Source organism: Rhinopithecus bieti, unplaced genomic scaffold (assembly GCF_001698545.2).
Source record: "Rhinopithecus bieti isolate Rb0 unplaced genomic scaffold, ASM169854v2 scaffold_11252, whole genome shotgun sequence".
In the NCBI taxonomy this organism is placed as follows: Eukaryota; Metazoa; Chordata; class Mammalia; order Primates; family Cercopithecidae; genus Rhinopithecus; species Rhinopithecus bieti.
Genome location: NW_016806895.1, coordinates 369,654 through 392,517, shown reverse-complemented (window position 1 = coordinate 392,517; position 22,864 = coordinate 369,654). Strand labels below are relative to the sequence as shown.

The window sequence follows — 22,864 nt, the reverse complement described above, 5'->3', positions numbered from 1 at the left end:
AATGCATAATAGAATATTTTTTAACAATGCAAAACAATGATCCTAGCATTTCTGCTTTCCTTTATATTAGGCAGTCTTTGGAAGTCTCAAGTTTATAATGAAAATATTTTCACCATGTACAAAATAGTTCCTAAAATTATAGTAACATATTACCACTGTTCTTTTAATTCACCAAGCCAGTTTTGAGCCCTTCTCTGTGTCCAGCATGTGTTCTAAGAGGTGTGAAGGATACCATACCAAGAAGAGGCTCCCTGCCTGCAAGGTGCTTATTGTCCAGTTGGGTAGATAGAAACTTTAAGTGAAAGAACTTGAGACTATCCTGCTATCATCTTAGCTTTATCCTCTGTACAAGCCAATGATAGACAGCTTATAAGATTAAATACATAACAAATGAAACAGAGAAAGCAGCTAAGAGCCTGCAATAGGTGAGCCAGAAACAACAGTCTCCAAATGCATGATTAAGTATCTGTCAGCACTGGCACAGAACAGGGAGACTGACATTTATCCTCAACCAAGCCAGGGAGGTGGTCATACCTAGTGCAATGCTAAGCACTCAACTGGTCAGTGAATTTTTTTAAAGTTTTAAATGTGAACCTAACGGTCCAGTTTCTGATTTTTGTTGTTGTTGTTACATTAATAAGTTCTTTAGTGGTGATTTTTGAGATTTTGGTGCACCCATCACCCAAGCACTGTACGCTGTAGTCAATGTGTAGTGTTTCACCCCTCACTCCCCTCCTACCCTGTTTCCTTGAGATGTTTACCCCTATCTTTTCCACATCCTTTTTTTCTGTACAATTTTATGATTTCTATGAGATATCCTATTGAGATGTTAATTGGCATTGTATTTATATCTACTTACGCAGAAGAAGAATCTAGTTTTCCTTATTCAAATTGTCTTTTATTTCTGCCATTAAAGTTTTGTAATTCCGTTTATATAGATAAGAGTATCAGCCTCACTAAATATTTGGTTTTGTTGTTGATGTTGAAAATACACCCTTTTTTCAGTATATTTTGGCATGTAAATTAAAACTATTTTTTTTGTGTTTATCTTATAATCTGTAGCCTTCCAAAAGAAACTAAATTTTGTTGATTCTCAAATTTTCTAAATATGAATTGCCATTTGCAAAGAGTGATTTTAAAAATTCGTAATTTTCTTTGTATTTCTGAGTCCTAGCAGATTGCTAGAAACTTTTATATCACATAGAAATGTAATGGGAACACTCCTAATTTGTTCTAAGTTTTGTTTTTGTTTGAGACAGGGTCTCACTCTGTCACCCAGGCTGGAGTGCAGTGGCACAATCGTGGCTCACTGCAGCCTTTAGCTCTTGGGTTCAAGCCATCCTCCCACCTAGCCTCCCGAGAAGCTGGGACTACAGGAATGCACCACCACTCCTGACTAATTTTGTAGTTTTGTAGAGATGGGCTTTTCAGCATGTTGTGTTCTAAGTTCTAAATAGAACAATTATAAATTTCTTCATTAAAAATACTAGAGGCAGACGGCACGGTGGCTCATACCTGTAATCCCAGCACTTTGGGAGGCCGAGGCAGGCAGATCACGAGGTCAGGAGATTGAGACCATCCTGGCTAACACAGTGAAACCCCATCTCTACTAAAAATACAAAAAAATTAGCCGGGCATGGTGGCGGGCGCCTGTAGTCCTAGCTACTCAGGAGACTGAGGCAGGAGAACGGCGTGAACCCGGGAGGCAGAGCTTGCAGTGAGCTGAGATCAGGCCACAGCACTCCAGCCTGGGCGACAGAGCAAGACTCTGTCTCAAAAAAAAAAAAATAGTATAGGCTGTGGTTTGTGGTAAATATTCTTTATTGTGCTAAAGGAAAACTCGCTACTATGTGGATCTTTTCTGTGATCAAGAATATCAAACTTTATCAATGTATTTATAGTATCATGGCTTTTCTACTCTTCTATATTTTAATAATGATTAATATTAACCGTTCCCTTAATTTTATAGTAAGCTTGCTGTATTTTCCCTGCTAAGATTGTAAGATTTTAGCATTTATTGTCACAAGTAGAATTAACTTTTTCCTTTTCTCATTACTGCACTTGACTAGTCTTTAAAAAAGAAAAAAGCAAAAAAGTTATTAGTTGGAAGTGTAGAGAAGGATAAGGGATACATAGAGAATATGTATAGAGGAAAATATAGAGAAGTATAGAGACATACCTTTAATAAAATTAAAAGTACCCATAATCACTATCGAAGTCAATATGACTCCATCTCCTAAATATGTGAACACTGTGATTCTATTTTCTTTCCTTTTTTTCTTTGAGACAGAGTGTTGCTCTGTCGCCCAGGCTGGAGTGCAGCGGCACGATCTCAGCTCACTGCAACCTCCACCTCCAGGGTTCAAGCAATTCTCATGCCTCAGCTTCCCGAGTAGCTGGGATTACAGATGCCCGCTACCACGCCGGGCTAATTTTTTTAGTAGAGACAGGGTTTTGCCATGTTGGCCAGGCTGGTCTTGAACTCCTGACCTCAGGCGATCCACCTGCCTCGGCCTCCCAAAGTGCTGGGATTACAGGTGTGAGCCACCGCACCCGGCCTCTGTTATATTTCCTGAAGCACATACAACAATTGACATCAGGTAGACAGCCCAGAATGCCAATTGAGAAACATGAGAAGTTGGAAAATAAAAATTAGCCAAGGTTGAACCAAATGTGGGTCATTCAGAGCTGACTATATCATCATTCAGTTACACTACATCTGTCTCTGAGAATCTTCAGTGGCAGATGCCTGAGTTAAGAGACTAAAGCACACACTTCTTTATTAATATTTCATGTCTTAGAATTCCTTTGGCATGTTCCTGCCTCACATACCTGGATTCTTCAGCCTTGAGAGCCATGCTCTGAAAATCAGGTGTCTTTTCTTCAGAGGTCTTATTCTCCATCTCCTTGGATGTATTTGCCTCACTTTCTACTGGAGTCAAGGTAGTTTGAAAATATCTTTTACCTTCAAAAGTCAGTGTTATGTTTGAGATGGTGACATGTTTTGAGGATTCTTTCAACTCACTCTTACTTTTGTATCTTGTAGACACCCAGGCTTCAGAATGTTTTCAATTTTCCTTTAAAATAAAAGCAGCAGCAAATCAGGTAACAGAAGAGCATCAGGTAATAGGTGTTTGTGGAGCAGTATCTAATACAGGCAGCATTTCATTCATCGTCCCTTAACACCTGTGAGGAGTAGTAAGGAGGGAGAGAGGTTTAGAGTGGCACAACCATGGGGAGAGCCCCAGGTGTGTTGGCGGCAGGCTGTGTGGGAGCCAGGGCCTGCCCCGCTGCAGCCTGACACAACATGTTCCCAAGCTCGTGTTGTCACCTCACAGAAGACGCTTGGCATCTCATTACAGCACAAGAAAGGTTTCCCAGAAATGCCACTGATTCCCCAGTCTGAGTTTGGTCTTAATTAGAGCATCTGATAGGTTACAGGGGCCAGGGACTCATAATATAAAAGAGATTTTTTTTTTTTTTGTCAAAAGACTTAGAACTTGTATCTAAAACTTAATACCCTAAAATTCCCCCCTCCTCCTAATTTCCCAGTTTCTGTTAATGTATCACCTCTCCTAGCCGCTCTCTGATTTGCTCAGAATCACTCAGGACTCAAGGCAGTTGGTCAGCAGGCCCTAAAGCTGGCTTTCTAATGTCCTTCCTGTCCGCACCTTCTTCTTTCCACTGCCCCTGCCTAGTCCATTACTTCTTGATATGGTTCGGATGTTTTGTCACTTGAAAATCTCATGTTGAAATGTGACCTCCAATGTTGGAAGTGAGCCTAGTGGGTGGTGTTTAGGTCTTGGGGGCAGATCCCTAGTGAATGGCTTGGTGCTGTCCTCACCGTAATGAGTGAGTTCTCACTCTGAGTTGATGCGAGATTTGGTTGTTTAAAAGAGCCTGGCACCTCCTTCCTCTCTCTTTTGCTCTCTCTCTGGCCATGTGATGTGCTGGCTCTCCTTCTCTTCTGCACAACTGTAAGTTCCCTGAGGCCCTCGCCTGAAGCAGATGCCAGCATTGTGCTTCCTTTACCACCTACAGACCCATGAGCCAATTAACTCTCTTTTCTTTATTAATTGCCCAGTCTCAGATATTTCTTTATAGCGATGCAAGAATGGCCTAATGTACCTCTACTGCATTTCCTTTAAAATGATGTAATAATTTTCTTCCTTAAAGATAAAACTTTTCCCTGACAATGAAAGTCATACATATTTATTATAGCATATTTGGAAAATCCTATAATGAATAAAGCTAAAGGTAGAATATTATTGCTTGCCAAGGCGGGCAGATCACTTGAGGCCAGGAGTTTGAGACCAGCTTGGGCAACATGGAGAAACCCCATCTCTACTAAAAATACAAAAATTAACTGGGCATGTGGTGGGCACCTGTAATCCCAGCTACTTGGAAGGCTGAGGCATAAGAGTCGCTTGAACCTGAGAGGTGGAGGTTGCAGTGAGCTGAGATCACGCCACTGCACTCCAGCCTGGGCAATGGAGTGAGACTGTCTCAAAATAATAATAATAATAGTAATAAATTAATTGGCCGGGTGCGGTGGCTCAAGCCTGTAATCCCAGCACTTTGGGAGGCCGAGACGGGCAGATCATGAGGTCAGGAGATCAAGACCATCCTGGCTAACACGGTGAAACCCCGTCTTTACTAAAAAATACAAAAGCTAGCCGGGCGAGGTGGCGGGCGCCTGTAGTCCCAGCTACTTGGGAGGCTGAGGTAGGAGAATGGCGTAAACTCGGGAGGTGGAGCTTGCAGTAAGCTGAGATCCGGCCACTGCACTCCAGCCCAGGCGACAAAGTGAGACTCCGTCTCAAAAAAAAATAATAATAATAAAAAATTATTGCTTGTAGGATGCCACTGCCCAGAAACAACTACTCCTGTGCACATTTCACTCTGATCTTTCTATTTATTTTGTTTATGTCTACTTAGATCATCTTGAAGTTCTGTCTCCTACCTTTTTCACTTAACATTTTATTATAAGCATTTTCCTCCTGTCATTAAAAATTGTGTAGAATTATTTGAATTTTTCCTAATTAAAAATTAGGTTGTTTGTTTGTTTGTTTGTTTTTTGAGACAGGGTCTTACTCTGTCGCCCAGGCTGGAGTGCAATGGCGTGATCTCAGCTCACTGCAACCTCCACCTCCCAGGTTCAAGCAATTCTCCTGCCTCAGCCTCCCAGGTAGCTGGGATTACAGGTGCCCACTACCACACTAATTTTTTATTTTCTAGTAGAGATAGGGTTTTGCCATGTTGGCCAGACTGGTCTCAAACTCCTGATCTCAGGTGATCCGCCTGCCTTGGTCTCCCAAAGTGCTGGGATTATAGACATGAGCCACTGTGCCCAGCCCTACCATTTTTCTTTTCTTTTGTGTGTGTGTGTGTGTGTGTGTGTGTGTGTGTTTTTGAGACAGGGTGTGACTCTGTCACCCAGGCTGGAGAGCAGTGGCACAATCTTGGCTTATTGCACCCTCTACCTCCAAGGGTCAAGTCATCCTCCCACCTCAGCCTCCCTAGTAGCTGGGACTACAGGCATACACCACCATGCCCAGCTAATTTTTGTATTTTTAGTAGAGATGGGGTTTTGCCATGTTTCCTAGGCTGGTCTCGAACTCCCAAGCTCAACCAATCCACCTGTCTTGGCCTCCCAAAGTGCCGAGATTACAGGTGTGAGCCACTGCACCGGCCTCTTTCTATTGTGGACCTAGAGGAAGTTTTTCAACAGTAGTCTTCAAACAGATCTCTTTACCTATAATCCATCCTGCCATTAGATTAATCTTTTAAAAACACAGCTCCTTCATTCCCTTACACAGGAGACTGTGGTCACTAAGGTTGGCCCAAAGAGTGAAGTTCTCACTTTAAATTTGGCTCTCAAGGTTGTTAAGCAACTTTCCAGTCCTATTTTCTACTATTCTCTGTATATATTATCCTCTAGCCCAACTGAACGAAACATTTTTGGACATGATTCTGTGTTTTTCCACTCTCTGGCCTTTTCTAAAGCCACTCATTTTGTTTTGTTTTTTATTATCCTATTTCCATCCTCATGTTTACCCATAGAAATTCCATCCCATCCTTCAAGGTACTGGCTACTGCTATATATTTTTAAACCAGAAAATAACCCTTACACTATATTAATATCCTTATTTTAGAAGTGAGGAAACTGAGGCTCATGCGGATTATGTGATTTGGGCGAAGTCACACCAGTAATATGCCGCAGGTTGAGAGTCTAACTTGGTTCTGATTCTGATTCCGAGGTTCTTTCCATTTCTGATGCTGGGCTAAGATTTATGTTAATGGTTGTCACTGCCTATTTCAGGAGACATCTTACAACTCCTTTACACCAGGGTTCAGAGTTCGAATCTCACTATTAAAATTAGGTTACTCAGAGTAAGTAGGTTCCATAGCATTTTGACAATCAATGTCAGCTAACCAAGAAGTGTGATCTTGGTAATCACTCTAGTTCTCAATTATTAAAACATGAAAGCCTTCAGTGACACGTACCTTCTCCTCTTGCTTGGCCCTGATTAAGTCATTGTTTTCAAACACCACTGTGACTCCCGAGCAGTTTGTAATATCAGAGCTGTCTGTGACTTCTGTGGCTTCTCTGACTTCTATGACTTCTGTAACAATTCTTATATCCGGGACCTCTGGGACCTCATTTTCTGGAAGGTCTGTGACATCTGTGATGTCGGTGATGTCTGTGAATTCTGAGAAATCTATGCTGTCCCTGACATGTTCAGGGCCTGTACGTGTGTACATGTACGGGGTCAGGATGGCTGTGAATGCTGTGATATCCATCACATCCGTGGAGCCTGTGACGTCTGTGCTATTCGTAATTCCTGAGAGACTTGAAACCTCTGACACTTTGGAAACTTTGGCTTTCTCCTGATTCAAGAGGGAGATGAGGGCCACCCATTGAGAAAACAAGGTGTCCTGTTTACATGCAGAAGTGCAGAGCTGTAAGTAGTAGGCTCGACCACTCACCAGCTTTACTTTTAGGCGCATGTTTTCCGTGTCATGCACAGAAAGAGTCACAAACTGCAGAGGGAGAAACCTGCAAACAAGCACACAGTAACATCATCTGGAAACCTGATTGGAGGCTTATAAAAAGGCCTTTCTTATATATATAGTTGTTTGTTTGTTTGCTTGTTGGTTTGTTTTGAGATAAGGTCTCACTCTGTTGCCCAGGCTGGAGTGCAGTTGTGGTGTGATCATGGCTCACTGCAGCCTTAACATCCTATGCCTAAGTGATACTCCCACCTCATCTTCCCAAGTAGCTGGCACAACAGGTATGTACCACCAACGCCTGGCTAATTTTTGTATTTTTTTGTAGAGACAAGGTTTCACCATGTTGCCCAGGCTGGTCTTGAATGCCTGGGCTCAAGCAATTCACCTGCCTTGGCCTCCAAAAGTACTGGGATTACAGGTGTGAGTTACCATGCCCAGCCTCTTTCTTATATTTTATAGTAATTTGAAGAGTGAGACTCAAGACACCAGAGTTGTCTCCCAGATAGATCTGGGTAAGGGCTCCTGAGGACCATCTCATCTTAATCATATACCTAAGGCTCTGATGTATAAAAACATCAGAATAGGCTGGGTGCAGTGGCTCACACCTGCAGTCCCAGCACTTTGGGACGCCAAGGTGGGTGGATCACCTGAGGTCAGCAGTTCAATACCAGCCTGACCAATATGGTGAAACCCTGTCTCTACTAAAAATACAAAAATTAGCTGAGCCTGGTGGTGTATGCCTGTAGTCCCAGCCACTCGGGAGGCTGAGACAGGAGAATCGCTTGAACTGGGAGGTTGTAGTGAGCCAAGATCGTGCCACTGCACTCCAGCCTGGGTGACAGTGCAAGACTCCGTCTCAAAAACAAAACACATCAGAATGTCAACTATTTATCATGAGAAAGTCTCCATTTAAATTAATCCTTCAAAGTTAATTTAAAGTCAAGCAATTTGCTCACGATCATAGACCAAGTTAGAGGCTGAGACAAGACCAGAGCTAATTCTGTTGGAAGCTGGGATGCTGTGGAAGAGGAGGCATGTTCTAGAAAGGCAGTTTATTATGAGTCTTCAGTTCCTGTTAATTAGGTTTAGTTTTTAAAAAATTAACTGCCTGCTTGATATCCACTGTCATACATTATTTCACCCATCTTTAAGGATGCTCCTCTTCATCATTTGCAGCAGGGAATGCGAGTGAGATGCTCCTTTGGTGCAATTGTCATCAGTGTTTCCAATTTCAGATCCACAGGGGTAATGCACATATTCTGAGAGATCTTTAACCTCTTCTCTTTGTAACTCACCTGGTGAGCACCAGTTTCTCTGCAGGAGGAGATGTCAGGAGACTTTGAAACAGGGGTTCTGTATCTTTTCGGGCACCAGGTGTCAGATGTGCCAGTAGCATCACATTGGGGATCTTGTGGGTGGAACTGGAAGAACAGATGCCTACGGTCACCCAGTTGGCTCGGTTATGAAGGTAAATGGATTCACCTCTCCTGTTAACCTGAGTGCAGAAAACAGGAAAAGGCATTATACGATGAAATGTGTGGCTTTGACAACCTTGCTTGCCTGAGAAGTGGAAGATGGCAGGAAATAAGGGAGAAATGAACCATAATGTATTTGTTCCTTCACTTGCTCATGGTAATTCTTGGAGATACCACAGGGAACAGACACAGTCTCTGACCCGTGGGGGTCTACCAGGGAAGGCAAACATTAAACAATTTAAGTATGTGACTAATTATTACTGTAAGAAGTGTTACCAAGTACAAGTTCAGGATGTTACAGGAGCACATAACAGAGGACTTGACTTAGCTTAGAGTGGGGAGATAGGCAGTGATATTCTGGCAACAGCTAGGTCTTGGAAGGTACACACATTTACACATAAGTTTAAAATGTTACTGACATAAAAGACAAGTAGCACACACATTTACAAATAATATGCAATATTCTTTAGTCTTTAGTTTAAATTACATAGAGCCAATTGATAAATTCCACAAACTCTTGCCAAACTCTTATATTTATAACCTTATAAGTATAGACAATAGTAAAATGTAGTAAAAGAATAGGAATGATGAGTTTTGAATATTTGTTGCCTTTATTTTAGATATGTTTATAAAATTTAATTTTTAAGTATTTAATTTTTTTTTTAGATGGAGTCTTGTGCTGCCCAGGCTGGAGTGCCGTGGTGTGATCTCAGCTCACTGCAACCTCTGCCTCCCGGGTTCAAGTGATTCTCCTGTCTCAGCCTCCTGAGTAGCTGGGATTACAGGCACGTGCCACCAAGCCTGGCTAATTTTTGTATTTTTAGGAGAGATGGGGTTTCATCATGTTGATGGGGCTGATCTCAAACTCCTGACCTCAGGTGATCCACCCACCTCAGCCTACCAAAGTGCTGGGATTACAGGTGTAAGCCACCGCACCTGGTCTATAATTTATTTTTTAAAAAGGCTGTGTTTAACAACTGACTTGCAAATTTCCTGAACACTTACCAATCGACCAATGCCAGCACACCCCTGGATATGGGGTCATGAAAGTCTCCCCGGAGGAAGAGACGTCTAGCTGATACCTGAACCATGTGGGAGATAAACTGGCTGGGTGGAGAGGAGAGGTTTCCAGGCAGAGGAAGAGCATGTATAAAAACCCCAGAGTCCAAGAAACTTGGCCAATAAAATATCTGCCACTTGGTAGAAGAAGAGACTGGAGGATGGGCAGACAGGGAAATGAAGGAAGGCAGAGAGGAGCTACACTGTGGTTTCTCAGCTGTATAATAATTGGTTCAATTAAAAAATACATCATTGAAAGAAAGAGGATGTAGCTCACACTATTGATAACCTACCCAAACTGTGCTCCTCTTCTTCCGGATTAACAGAATCCTGGTTTTGTCCAATATCATGGCTCAGGGATAATGACCCAGCTCAGGGATTAAATCCTGACTAACTTAAATGGGTAGTGGTGGTTCCACTCCACCCCTTGCCAGTGACTGGTTTCAGCAGTGGCATGTGACCAACAAGACATAGAGAGGTCTCCTCCAATCCTGGAAAACCTTTCTCAGAGCCACCAGGAGACAGAGCCACCAGGATGAGATGAATATCTTCTACTGCTGGCAGCTGTCATTGTCCTGTTTGGATGTGATGCCCTGAGGGGAACTGGCTTGAAGGTGACAGAACAAAAAAAGAGAACCCGAGTCTTCTACCAGGAGTGAGCTGATGCTCTGGGGCTCTTTCACTCTATTTGAGATAATTGCTTTCTTTTTAATTAAAAAAAAATATTTATTTGTTTGTTTTTAGAGACAAAGTCTTGTCTTGTCATCCAGGCTGGAGTGCAGTAGTGCCATCCTAGCTCACTGCAGCCTGGAGCTCCTGGGCTTAAGCAATCCTCCCTCCTTAGCCTCCCGAGTAGCTAGGAATATAGGTGTGCAGCATTGCACCCTGCTAATTTTAAAATGTTTTAGAGGTGGGATCTCCCTTGTTGCCCAGGCCAATCTTGAACTCCTGGCCTCAAGGATCCTCCCGCCTTGTCCTTCCAAAGGGCTGGGATTACAGCATGAGCCACTGTACCCAGCCTAATTGTTTTTCTTTTTTCATTTAAACCTGTTCAGTCAGGAATCTTGGTAACTTACTGCCAAAGACATGCTAACCAGGTGGGGTTGTGCAACTTGAAGGATACGACTTATCAAATTATGATAGGGGGCTATGTCTGACCTATAGACTGCTAACTACCCCCAGTGTTGGACAAGTACTATGTAATTTTGTTAGAGTGTGCAAAAGTTAACTAACTTGGAAAGGGCACAGGATGAAAGGTGGAAAAATAAAAACATGATTAGTAGGAAAGAAGTATGTAGAAGGTAAAGTACATCAAATCACAACTTGTCACACGTGTTCTAGGGACATCACTAAAACATTAGGTATTTTGGGAGGCTTCACCTCCTGCCTGTGGTATACTGGAGGTGGGTAGCTCACATTAGTACTCAAGTACGAGTGCAGAGAATGTGTTTATGGAAGATGAAGTCTCCTTACCTTTTTTTTTTTTTAGAACAAGGAGTTTAGTTTTATTTTCTCTGTGCATTTGCAAAATACTCAGGAACAACATAAAAAAGAAATACCTCCTGTGGAAAAAGTTACATTAAAAAGGGGAATGGGGTGGGGGTGCTGAAAGGGATAGTGCCTCGGCCCCAAGGAGCTACAGCATCTCTGATTGTTCCAAGGAATCGAAAAGATATTGGGAAGATGTAACAGGAGGAAGGAAAATTTGAATTTACTGAGGGAGAGGGCTCCAAAGCAGGTCTCAAGGGGCAACTGGTGGCTGGGGAGTGGGTCTGGGTGGAGGGAGAGGCTGGTAGCCGTAGGGTGTGGGTCGTGGAGGGCCAGTGTACACATGGGGGGGGCATCAGTGGAGGAGGTCCACGCACACCATGTGAAGGCATAGGACCTGGGTGACCCATGGGAGATCCGAATGGAGACCCTTGGGGGGCATGCCCATCAGAGGAGGTCCAGGATGAGGCATTCCAGGTGGTGGTCGGGGTGGTGGCTGCTCCCCAGAGCCTGGGGGTCCAGAATGGGGATGTCCTAAGCCATGAGGTCCATGGTGTGTCAGCTGCATCTGAGACATCCCTGGATAGGGCACCCCTCCTGGTGGGAATGGGTGAGCTTGTGAGTGTCCATAATCAGGATGTCCTGCCTCTGGGGTTCCTGCTGATGGGGGACCATGTCCTGCAGCCCCAGGAGGCATAGGTGGTGGGGCATGGTGGGGGGTATCCCAGGTGGGAGGGCTCCAGGAGGCGGCACTGGGAGTGGGAAGGAGCCAGGAGGAGACATGCCTGGTGGAGGAAGTCCAGACCCCAGTGATGATACCATAGGATTGGGGGCAGAGGGTGGAGGAGGTGCATCTGCAAATAGCTGATGAGAGCGGTCAGGCTGGGAGAGCGGGTTCTGAGCTGCCAGAAGTCGTCCAGCTGCTAAGCCATGGCACTCACCCTTGGAGTCCTTCTTGAAGGCATAAGATATGGTGATAGGGCAGTTACAGAGGTACTGCCCATTCATGGCTTCAATTGCTGCATCCGAAGCATCAAATGAAGTAAAATTAATGAAGGCATAAACTTTGGAGTTGCCTGTGTCAGGGTCCCACTTAATCTTGGGGATTTGTAAGATGACCCCAAAGGTGCTGAAAGTATCATAAAGCAACTCTCATCAATCTCAGGGTCCAGGTTCCGAATGAAAATGTTGGTCCCTACACCCATGTTTTTGTGGTGAACTGATGTCTTGTTCACCTGTATCGGCTTCCCATAGAGTTTGATCATGTTCATGATCTTAATGGCATAGTCAGCATCATCCTCACTCAAGAATTCACAAAGTCATAGCCTTGGTGCTGGCCAGACTCTATCCTTTGGCATGTGGTGTTGACTACTGGTCCAGCCTGGAGAAACAGTTCCCACAGCAGAGGTTCACTAACCTTCTCATCCAGGCCCCCCACGTACACAGTGGCATCCTGGTTCTACTCGGAGATTGGCCTGGCAGCCATGGCAAAAGAGCTCCTGCCATCCTCTCCTTACCTTTTGAAGTGTCTGTTGTCTTCCCTTGTCACCCCTCTGTGAAATCAGCTAAGCAGCTGCTCGAATGTGTTAAGAGTTAGAGGTAATAGCTCAGTGTTTAGTGTTAAGACTTTATTAAGGAATTTCTAGGAACTTTAGAGGTATGACCCCAATCATTGAACTCATTTCACCATTTCTTTGTCAGAACATTTTAATGTTGAATGTTTAGAGAAAAGTTAGTGTTGCTCCCACATGCACAGAAATGCAGTTTCATTCATAATGTAGGGACATTCTTATGAGAAGGAAGCTTTTCTCCCTGATACTATCTGACAATTATATTTTACCTTCAGAACTAAGAGTTAAGATTCATTGTAATCCCTAGTTGTGTCATAGATGTTCTTTAGAATGTCTTCGACGCCTAAGAAAGAAGTTATCTGTATGTTTCCCTGTGGTGGGAAATGCCAAAAACGGCTTCTTGTAATTTTGGGAAGATTATGATGGAATGGCAATTACGGTAGAGTTAAGACAGAAGTCCTTCACAAGAGTTTTGGGGACATTTGAAGTAAATGTCCTTTAACGCCGTAATTATTTCAGGTTTTTTAAAGTTCCCAAACTGTTCTCTTTAGTAATATCACACATTCCCTTGGCACATTTAAAACAATTCTCCTACCATCCTTTTCAGTTTTCTTTGAGAAAATTACTGAAGTTATTGGAGCTTAACTCAGGCCTTGAATATGATTTACCTGGATAAAGTTGCTCTCTAACATGGGAGGAGATACAAAAGGGGCATACTCTCCTCCATCCAACATACTTTGAAGATCTCTCGGATCATGGGAGTGTGGTGTGCAGAGAGCATCTTGCTCATTGATCCTCGTGGTAGACTTGCTGGTCTTCTTCATCATTGCACTTGCATATAAACATAAAAAACTGAAGGAATGGAAATACAATTAATGGGTACAGAGAGAATTTAATATCATAATTAAATTGCTTCATTTATTTATTAATTCAGCAAATTTTATCAATATCTGTGATATGCTTGGCATTACACCAAGCACTTGTATTAATACATACATCTAAACAGGACTAATAAGATCCCTGCCCTCATTCAGCTTACACTCTATGGGGAGACAGGTAGTAAGCAAGCCAAAAGAAACTCAAACAAGATGTTGGATGATAGGGACTATCAGGACTTGAAAACAGATACATATAATAAAAAATGACTGGGGTATAGGGCTTTAAGACACTTATTAGGGTATTAGGAAAGGCTTCTCTATGAGGTCTCTCAATATATTCCCCCACAGACCATTATTTTCTATCTTCCAAAGTAATGGTACCCTCTTCATCATGCAGGGTTCTCCAATCCCTTTTTTGTAAGTAGGGTATCAAAGCTATACTAAACTGAGAACACTTTTTCCAGACTATTCACCCATAACTGAGGCATAGCTCTTGGTTGCGTGCTCCTTATGAGACTCTAAGTCAGTGGAAAACTTGTCTTCCACAAAACTGGTCCCTCCTTAGCCTCCCGAGTAGCTTCCAAGGGGACCACTGCTATAGGCAGCATCTTCAGTACATCGAGTCTCCAGGAGAGAGAAAGAAGAAGATAATCTTGGAAAGTAAAGTAAGTAGAAGAGGAAGGAAGAGGGAAAGGAAGGAAGAGAGAAAAGGGCAGGAGAGGATGTGGCCATGCAGCCCACATGGTTATCTGTAAGAACTGTCAAATCTCACCTCAACTCAGGCTGAGCCACAATCTTCTCTAGGAGATGAAGTTTTTAACTCACTTCAGTTTGAGCTTCCTCCTCTTCATGATGAAATCTTTTGTAAAAGAAACAACAAAAAGAAAATCAAATGTATACAGGCCAGGCACAATGGCTCACACCTATAATCCCAGCACTTTGGGAAGTCAAGGCAGGCCAATCACTCGAGCCTAGGAGTTTGAGAACAGCCTGGGCAACATAGCAAGATCTTGTCTCTACAAAAAATACAGACATTAGCCGGGTGTGGTGGTGCATGCCTATAGTTCCAGCTACTTGGGAGGTTGAGGTGGGAGGAACACCTGAGCCTGGGAGGTTGAGGCTACAATGAGCTATGATCTTGTCACTGCACTCCAGCCTGGGCAACAGAGCGAGACCCTGTCTCAAAAAAAAAAAAAAAAGGCACTAATTTGTATACAAAAGAAACTAATTTCAATTCTAAACCTTACTGTTATTTCAAGTGTGAGGTCAAGGCCTTAGAAAGAGTTAGAGTTCTTCTAAGTATACTGGGTAGGTGAAGCGGAGTCCAAGGCTGCTGTTTATGTCGGAGCTAAGCTGTTGTTGATGATCCTCACCATGGTCTTTTGGTGAGTGCAACCAGAGTCATGAATCCATAGCTCATAATTGGCTTGAAACTGCCAAACAGTGGAATCCTGAGCTCTTATGACCAATGAGGATATTTGATAATGTGGCAAAGGAAGCAGTACAGATTGTATTACCTGGGTTGCATTTAATTGCTCTTTAAAATGTGCTCCTTACGATTACCTGAAAACCTTTTGTTGACATCTTCTAGTAAGATTAGGAAAGCTCCTGGCCAGGCGTGGTGGCTCACGCCTATAATCCCAGCACTTTAAGAGGCCAAGGCAGGCAGATCACTTTGGGTCAGGAGTTCAAAACCAGCCTGGCCAATGTCGTGAAACCCTGTCTCTACTGAAAATATAAAAATTAGCCTGGTGTGGTGACAGGTGCCTGTAATCCCAGCTACTCAGGAGACTGAGTCAGGAGAATCACTTTAACATGGGAGGTGGAGGTTGCAGTGAGCCAAGACTGTGCCATTGCACTCCAGTCTGGGTGACAAGAGCAAAACTCCACCAAAAAAAAAAAAAAAAAAAAAAAGAAAAGAAAAGAAAGAAAGGAAGGAAAAGAAAAGAAATTAAAAAAGAAAAAAAGATAAGAAGAAAGCTCCAGTATGAAACTTGTCGGAGGCTTAGAAGAAGGTCCTAAAGACTAGAGTGGAGCCCTTTAAGAAATGCACAGAGGATGATGGCACAGGAGCAAGAGCTAGATATTGTGTGGGAAAATTCCCGTAAGAAAGCATTATTTAGGAGGCCAAGGTGGGCGGATCACCTGAGGTCAGGAGTTTGAGAACAGCCTGGCCAACATGGCAAAACCCCATCTCTACTAAAAAATACAAAAATTACCCAGGCGTGGTGGCATGCACCTGTAGTCCCAGCTACTCCTAAAGGCCTTTCTAGGAGGTCTCTCAGTATATGCCTACTTGGGAGGCTGAGGCAGGAGAATTGCTTGAACCCAGAAGGCGGAGATTGCAGTGAGCTGGGATCGTGCCACTGCACTCCAACCTGGGTGACAGAGCAAGACTCTGTCTCAAAACACACACACACACACACACACACACACACACACAAAACCAAAAACAAAGCATTAAGTTCTATAATTAGCAGCATGTTTTCCTTCTTAGTGGCACATAAAATAATGATATATCTTAAAATTTCTGGATCTTAGATTTGAGGAGATGCAGCAGTCAACTCTTGCTTATACAGAGTTAAGTGAAAGAGTGCACATTTTGGAAAAACAGTGTACTCTGAGAAAATGAAAACTGCACACTGGAGGGTGTGTCTACTGTTGACAGACACTTGCTAATCAGGAGATGCCACATGGCTGCTGGGATAGGGAAAGGCCCTTTCCACTGCTGTCATTTATGAGATCTCCAGAATCCCTTGCATCTGAGAATTCCCCTTCCAGAGAGCAAACAGTGGATGATCTCCCAGGTGAATAGGTGTAGCTGTGGATTCAGGACACAGAGAGAGAGGAGGAAGTGAGAGGAAAGGAAGGAATTCAGGGATATTTGCAACCACGACTGGGTTTCACCCCTTTTGTCCTTTTTGAACAAAGCTGAGTTTAGCTGAGGAGAGGAAAGTGTTAACAGGCTCTTTTATCAACTTTGCTGTGATGTTCTAAATATTTGTTCTGGAATTATTTTTACACTTTTGGATTATGTGTATAGCTGATAAGTGTGTGCTAAATTTTGACTGGTTTTGTTGTAATTGTGATTTGAGATATCTGTGCACTACACCCTTCACCCCACCAATATCTCCAATTATCCTAGTTAATTAGTCCAGGCTTGGGCGTGGTGGCTCACGCCTGTAATCCTAGCACTTTGAGGCTGAGGGGGGCGGATTACCAGGTCAGGAGATCGAGACCAGCCTGACCAACATGGTGAAACCCCATCTCTACCAAAAATACAATTAACCGGGTGTGGTGGCATGTGCCTATAATCCCAGCTACTTGGGAGGCTGAGGCAGGAGAATTGCTTGAACCTGGGAGGCGGAGGTTGCAGTGAGCCAAGATTATGCCACTGTACTCTAGCCTGTGTGACAGAGCAAGACTCTGTCTTGGGGGAAAAAATAGTTTAGGCTCTTAAAACAGAGAGATGGTTCTGTGAAGTCATCATTTTGGCTCGACACACACACACACACACACACACACACACACACACACACGCACACACATACCTCGTCATCATATATTTTACCAATGGTAAAGTAAATTAACTATTTACTAGGTTCACTCTTTTTTTTTTTTCTACAGGGTCTTGCTCTGTCACCCAAGCTGGAGTGCAGTGGAGTAATCTTGGCTCACTGCAGCCTTGCCTTCCTGGGCTCAAGTGATCCTCCCACCTCAGCCTCCCCAGTAGCTGGGACCACAGGCCTGCGCCATCCTGCCTGGGTAATTTTTGTATTTTTTGTAGAGACGGGATTTCACCATGTTACACAGGCTGGTCTCAAACTCCTGAGCTCAAGCAGTCTGCCCACCTTGGCCTCCCAAAGTGCTAGGATTACAGGTGTGAGTCACTGTGCCTGGCCTTAGGTTCACTCGGAATATCTGGAGACAGTATTCAAGTTTTGGTATATGTCTTTCCAGTTTTACAAATAGATTTTTCACTTAATTTCTTTCTCTCTGTTTTTCGTTTGCTTGTTTTGTTTCAGTTTTTTTTGGTTTGTTTGTGTTTTTTTGAGACAGGGTCTTGCTCTGTCACACAGGCTGGAGTGCAGTGATGTGATCATGGCTCACTGCAGCCTCAACCTCCCTAGCACAAGTGATCCTCCCACCTCAGCCTCCTGAGGTATTTGGTATTACAGGTACACGTAACCATCCAGCTAATTTTTAAAATTTTTTGTAGAAATTGGGTCTTCCTGTGTTGCCCAGGCTGGTCTCAAAATCCTGGGCTCAAGTGATCCACCCACTTTGGCCTCCCAAAGTGCTGGGATTATAGGCATGAGCCACTGTGCTTGGCCTACTTAATTTCTTTATATATATATACACATATATGTAAGTAATATATGTTAAAATATATGTAATATATATTAATGTATCCCCATAACATTAACTATTTTTTTTTAAAACAGCAGTTATCAATCATGGTGTCAAGCTATTTGGAACATGACAATCTCTTGTAAAGAGTTGCAAAAGTAATTGTGGCCAGTGGTTAAACTGATGCTTAAGAAATGATTTTCTTTTACAAAGAAACAGATGGTTTCTGGGTTCTCTCCTGATAAGCTCCTTGCACTCTGCTTTGCCTTCTTGGTGTGCGGGCACAGTAGAGACAGGCAATCAAGCCTGACGATCAGTTCAGACTCCACCCTCTGATCCAATCACCTTACTAAGATATCATTATTAACTTTGGTGACTCAAAAATACATGTTGATTATTCAAGGTGTTAGCTAGGGAAAAAAAAGAAAGAAAGAAACAAAACTGCCTGTTGAATGAGTCAGAATTAAAGCAGGGTTGTTATGGGCTATCATGGAAACACAGAGCTAGCTCCATGGCACAGACACATGGAATGTTTTGTCATAATTTATTCTATCAGGATTGTGTATCAGTTTTCATAGTCATAGCTTATATTTTTCCAATAATGTTTGCCTTTTGCTGGGCCCATTCAATGTCCTATTCATCTAACTAAGCAGGCAGGATGCAGAGCCATGTTGCAGGGAAGGGCTTTTGCTGCACCGCAGAGCAAGGATGGCACAAAGAATGGAGTTTTATTTGAGATGGATGAGCTCGTCCTATCACTAGCTGATCCCTTATGGTCTTTGTTACTTCTTTTAATCAGTACTTTTTCTCCCTCTCAATCCTTTCTCTGTTTTTCAAGTTCCAATTGAATGGTGATTCATTCAGCAGATAGCTACATTAGGTTGTACTTTTCTGCAGAATTACAGTATAATTTTCATTTGACAAAGTGTAGTTGGCTACTTTTAGTAAAAGAAAAGTTAGAGAGATTCCTTATTAAATCAGATTATAGATCAGAAACCAATGCTAGTTGTTCTATAGGAAAACCAAGCACAGAGAGGCAATGTGGTGTATGTGTTTCAAGAGGGAGTCACTTCAGCTGCTCTTCAGACATTCCATGGTGTCGTCAGGGCTTCCCTATCTGTGTATACTGTTTCAAGGATGATCAAGGCTCCATTTGGGCTGAGAACTACTATTCTTAGATATAAATATGGGATGCATTCACCCTGTGGTAGAGGTGGGGTGCCTTTATTTTCCTGGGGATAAATGCAGTCATCTGGAACTTTTTGGAAATGTGACAGCTTGAGTGTTCATGGCCATTGGGAAGGGGAGAGAGTGGGAATCTGAAGAGCCAGTGTTGCACTGTCTTGGTTGGCTTTTCTGACTGCCTAATTCAGAGAGATGTCTGTACATGCCCCTAAAATGTCCTCTACAAATGTTTCCTGTTTACCATTACCATGTGGTCTTTTCCCTCCAATATTTTATTATAAAAAGTTTCAAATCTCTGGCAAAGTTGAAAGATTTCTATAGTGAACACTCATAAACCCACTACCTGGATTCTCATGTGGTCTTTTTACTGTGTTATTTGTCTGTAATTACATGATGGCTCTTTTTTTTTTTTTTTTTTTTTTTTTTTTTTTTTTTTTTTTTTTTTTTTTGAGATGGAGTCTCGCTCTGTCACCCAGGCTGGAGGGCAGTGGTGCAATCTTGGCTCACTGCAACCTCTACCTCCCGGGTTCAAATGATTCTCATTCTCCAGCCTCCTGAGTAGCTGGGATTACAGGTGCCTACCACCATGCCTGGCAAATTGTTGTACTTTTAGTAGAGACAAAGTTTTGCCATGTTGACCATGCTGGTCTCAAACTCCTGACCTCAGGTAATCCACCTGCCTCAGCCTCCCCANCTCTGGCAAAGTTGAAAGATTTCTATAGTGAACACTCATAAACCCACTACCTGGATTCTCATGTGGTCTTTTACTGTGTTATTTGTCTGTAATTACATGATGGCTCTTTTTTTTTTTTTGAGATGGAGTCTCGCTCTGTCACCCAGGCTGGAGGGCAGTGGTGCAATCTTGGCTCACTGCAACCTCTACCTCCCGGGTTCAAATGATTCTCATTCTCCAGCCTCCTGAGTAGCTGGGATTACAGGTGCCTACCACCATGCCTGGCAAATTGTTGTACTTTTAGTAGAGACAAAGTTTTGCCATGTTGACCATGCTGGTCTCAAACTCCTGACCTCAGGTAATCCACCTGCCTCAGCCTCCCCAAGTGCTGGGATTACACGTGTGAGTCACCACACCTGGCTACATGATAGCTCTTAAATGACAGCATTTACCTGTCACTCGTTAAAAGTTGTTCTCTGTGGTCCTTGGAGCTTTGAGGTTAATTATTCCTAGCACTTTGAAGTGTGGCATTTACCTATGTGATTTTTCCCAACATTCTTACTATACTAATAAACATATTTTTAGGCTAGGTCCAGCACAATTCTAGGTTGCAGTTCTGGTTGCACCTTTGCAGGAGGCTAGCTGTTGTGACCCCTATCTCTTGAAAATGATATCCCCATGCCCAACCTTTCAGCTTTGAAGAGAAAGCCTTGTGTTCTGAATCTTGAAACATCTGAGTAATTAAAAGGGCTGTTTCCCCAAAATTTATTCAATTCTCAGTCTTTGAGAATTTTTTCTTATGGATGAAAAAATTGGGATAATAGTCTGAAAAATCAAAATTTAGAAACAGGCCAGGCACAGTGGCTCACGCCTGTAATCCCAGAACTTTGGGAGGCCAAGGCAGGCGGATCTCTTGAGTTCAGGAGTTCGAGACCATCCTGGCCAACATGACGAAACCCCATCTCTACTAATATCACAAAAATTAGCCAGGCATGGTGGTGTGTGCCTGTAGTCCCAGCTACTTGGGAGGCTGAGGCACGAGTATGGCTTGAACCCGGGAGGTGGAAGTTGCAGTGAGTCGAGATCACACCACTACACTCCAGCCTAGGCGGCAGAGAGAAGCTATGTCTCAAAAAAAAAAAAAAGGCTGGGCACAGTGGCTCACGCCTATAATCCTGGCATTTTGGGAGGCTGAGGCGGGTAGATCACCTGAGGTCAGGAGTTCAAGACCAGCCTGGCCAACATGGTAAAACCCCGCCTCTACAAAAATACAAAAAAAAAAAAAAAAAAAAAATTAGCTGGGCATGATGGCCAGTGCCTGTAACCCTGTCTCTACTTCAAAAAACAAAACAAAACAAAACAAAACAAAAAACAAAATTAGCTGGGCATGATGGCACACCTGTAATCCCAGCTACTTGGGAGGCTGAGACAGGAGAATCGCTTAAACCTGGGAGGTTGCGGTGAGCTGAGATCGTGCCATTGCACTCCAGCCTGGGTGGCAAAGCGAGACTGTCTCAAAAAAACAAACAAAAAAATTAAAAACAATCCAGAAAACATGCTTTCATTTCAAACTCAAACTCTCAATGAAATTATTTCTAAGAAAAAGAAAAGCGGTCACCAGGTGTTAAGTCTCTCAGCTTTTCTGCTTGTTCTGGTTGAGGTAGAAGAAATAAAACTAGAAGGAGAAGAGGAAGATGAAAAAAAAAAAATAGACATTCTGCCCTCGAATTACCAGAATTAATTGAACTATTCATTTCCTTCTCCGTCAGTTTCAAACCCAGGTTGCAGTGATGAGACAGTCACTTACCAACAGGTGGGGCTGAAATAGATCTCTGGAGATCTCCTGGATGTCGACTAGGAAAATAATCTCCAAACAGCACGTTTCCACTCTTTCCACATTTCTTTAGCAGGTGTTTATGTCTACCCAGCAGGCAAATAACCACTTAGTAAAAGAAGCGCAGTCCAGGCTGCTCTGGGCATTGTTCTATTGCTGCTGCATCATAATCATAATGTGCTGACATAGTCTCACAGTAAGAGAAGAAGGGCACTGGGGAGGAGCAGCCCTGCAGGTCTGCCCCTGAGAGGAAGTGTGGTCAGCATTCCCGTGGAGTGGTGGTGTGAAGTTTTCAGAAGATTTCTTGGAGAGAAAAGTCAATTTAGCAATAGTATAACCACGGAAAAAATATCATATTTTACATCATTGATCATTCAATTGATAATTTATTATTCAATTTCCCTGTATCCTAAGTTTCAGAGACTTAAACGTATTTAAGGCACTTTGAGCCGCTGTGAAGAAAAGCATCAAAAGAATATAGCATTTTTAGAGGGAAACTGCTTAGAAACAGAGCTGAGGCCGGGCACGTGGCTCACGCCTGCAATCCCAGCACTTTGGGAGGTCAAGGCAGGAGGATTGCTTGAGCCCAGGATTTTGAGACCAACCTGGGCAACACAGTGAGACCCCATCTCTATTGAAAGAAAGAAATGCTTTTAAAGATGCATAAAATATAAAACTGTATGTATAACTTCATTTGGAGATTGTAAGTCTGAATTTGTGGCACTTTGTCAAATTGAGGTCTGTGAGCAATTAGCCCTCTTTGTCCCTCATGAGATGGGCCTGCCTGTTCACGCTGCATGGGATCTTCTTAGCTGCATGTCCTAAGCTTGGGATATGAAGGTTTCCTGCCACATTCAGTCCCTGGTGAGTGCAATGCAAGGTACATTCTTTCAGTCGGCTCAGTAATGAGTACTTACTATTTCCTGGGCATCATGCCATGCTGGACCACAAAGATGAACAGTCTCTGCACTCAAGAAGTTTACCATCAAGTGGAGAAGGGGTCACGTAAACAGAATATTTCAGTGTTATGTAGCAATAAGATGGAGGGGTGACAGGGGATTCTGGGAGCACAGATGAAGGGCACTTAGTCCAATTGGGGGATTTAGGGACAGTTTCACGGAGGAGCTAATATCCAAGCTAAACCCTGAAAGATTGGTCAGCCTGAGCAAAGGCACAGAGGCATGAAATGACAGGGTTTGAGGGGTAACTACAAATGGTCTGGTGTTACATAAAGTTGAAGAGGAGAAAAAAAATTAAGTTCATGGAAGAAGGGCCTAGATTGTGGAGGGCTTTGAAAGCCATAACTAGGTGCTGAGACTTCATCTGCTCCAGTAGTT

The 22,864-nt window shown here is 43.1% G+C and overlaps 1 protein-coding gene and 1 pseudogene across 1 annotated transcript in view; both read right to left on the bottom strand.

Annotated features, from left to right (window-relative positions):
• Window positions 1-21,642, bottom strand: part of GARIN2 (golgi associated RAB2 interactor family member 2) — a 39,215-nt gene extending 17,573 nt beyond the window's left edge. Inside the window, 8 exon segments of the mRNA XM_017878583.1 lie at window positions 2,833-3,031; window positions 3,034-3,077; window positions 6,338-6,339; window positions 6,508-7,060; window positions 8,310-8,509; window positions 13,276-13,459; window positions 14,258-14,344; window positions 21,501-21,642. Of these exon segments, the coding sequence (XP_017734072.1) occupies window positions 2,833-3,031; window positions 3,034-3,077; window positions 6,338-6,339; window positions 6,508-7,060; window positions 8,310-8,509; window positions 13,276-13,434 (1,157 nt within the window). The 5' untranslated portion in view covers window positions 13,435-13,459; window positions 14,258-14,344; window positions 21,501-21,642.
• LOC108533743 (splicing factor 3B subunit 4 pseudogene) lies at window positions 11,290-12,522 on the bottom strand (annotated as a pseudogene).
• Window positions 21,643-22,864: the final 1,222 nt, after the last annotated feature.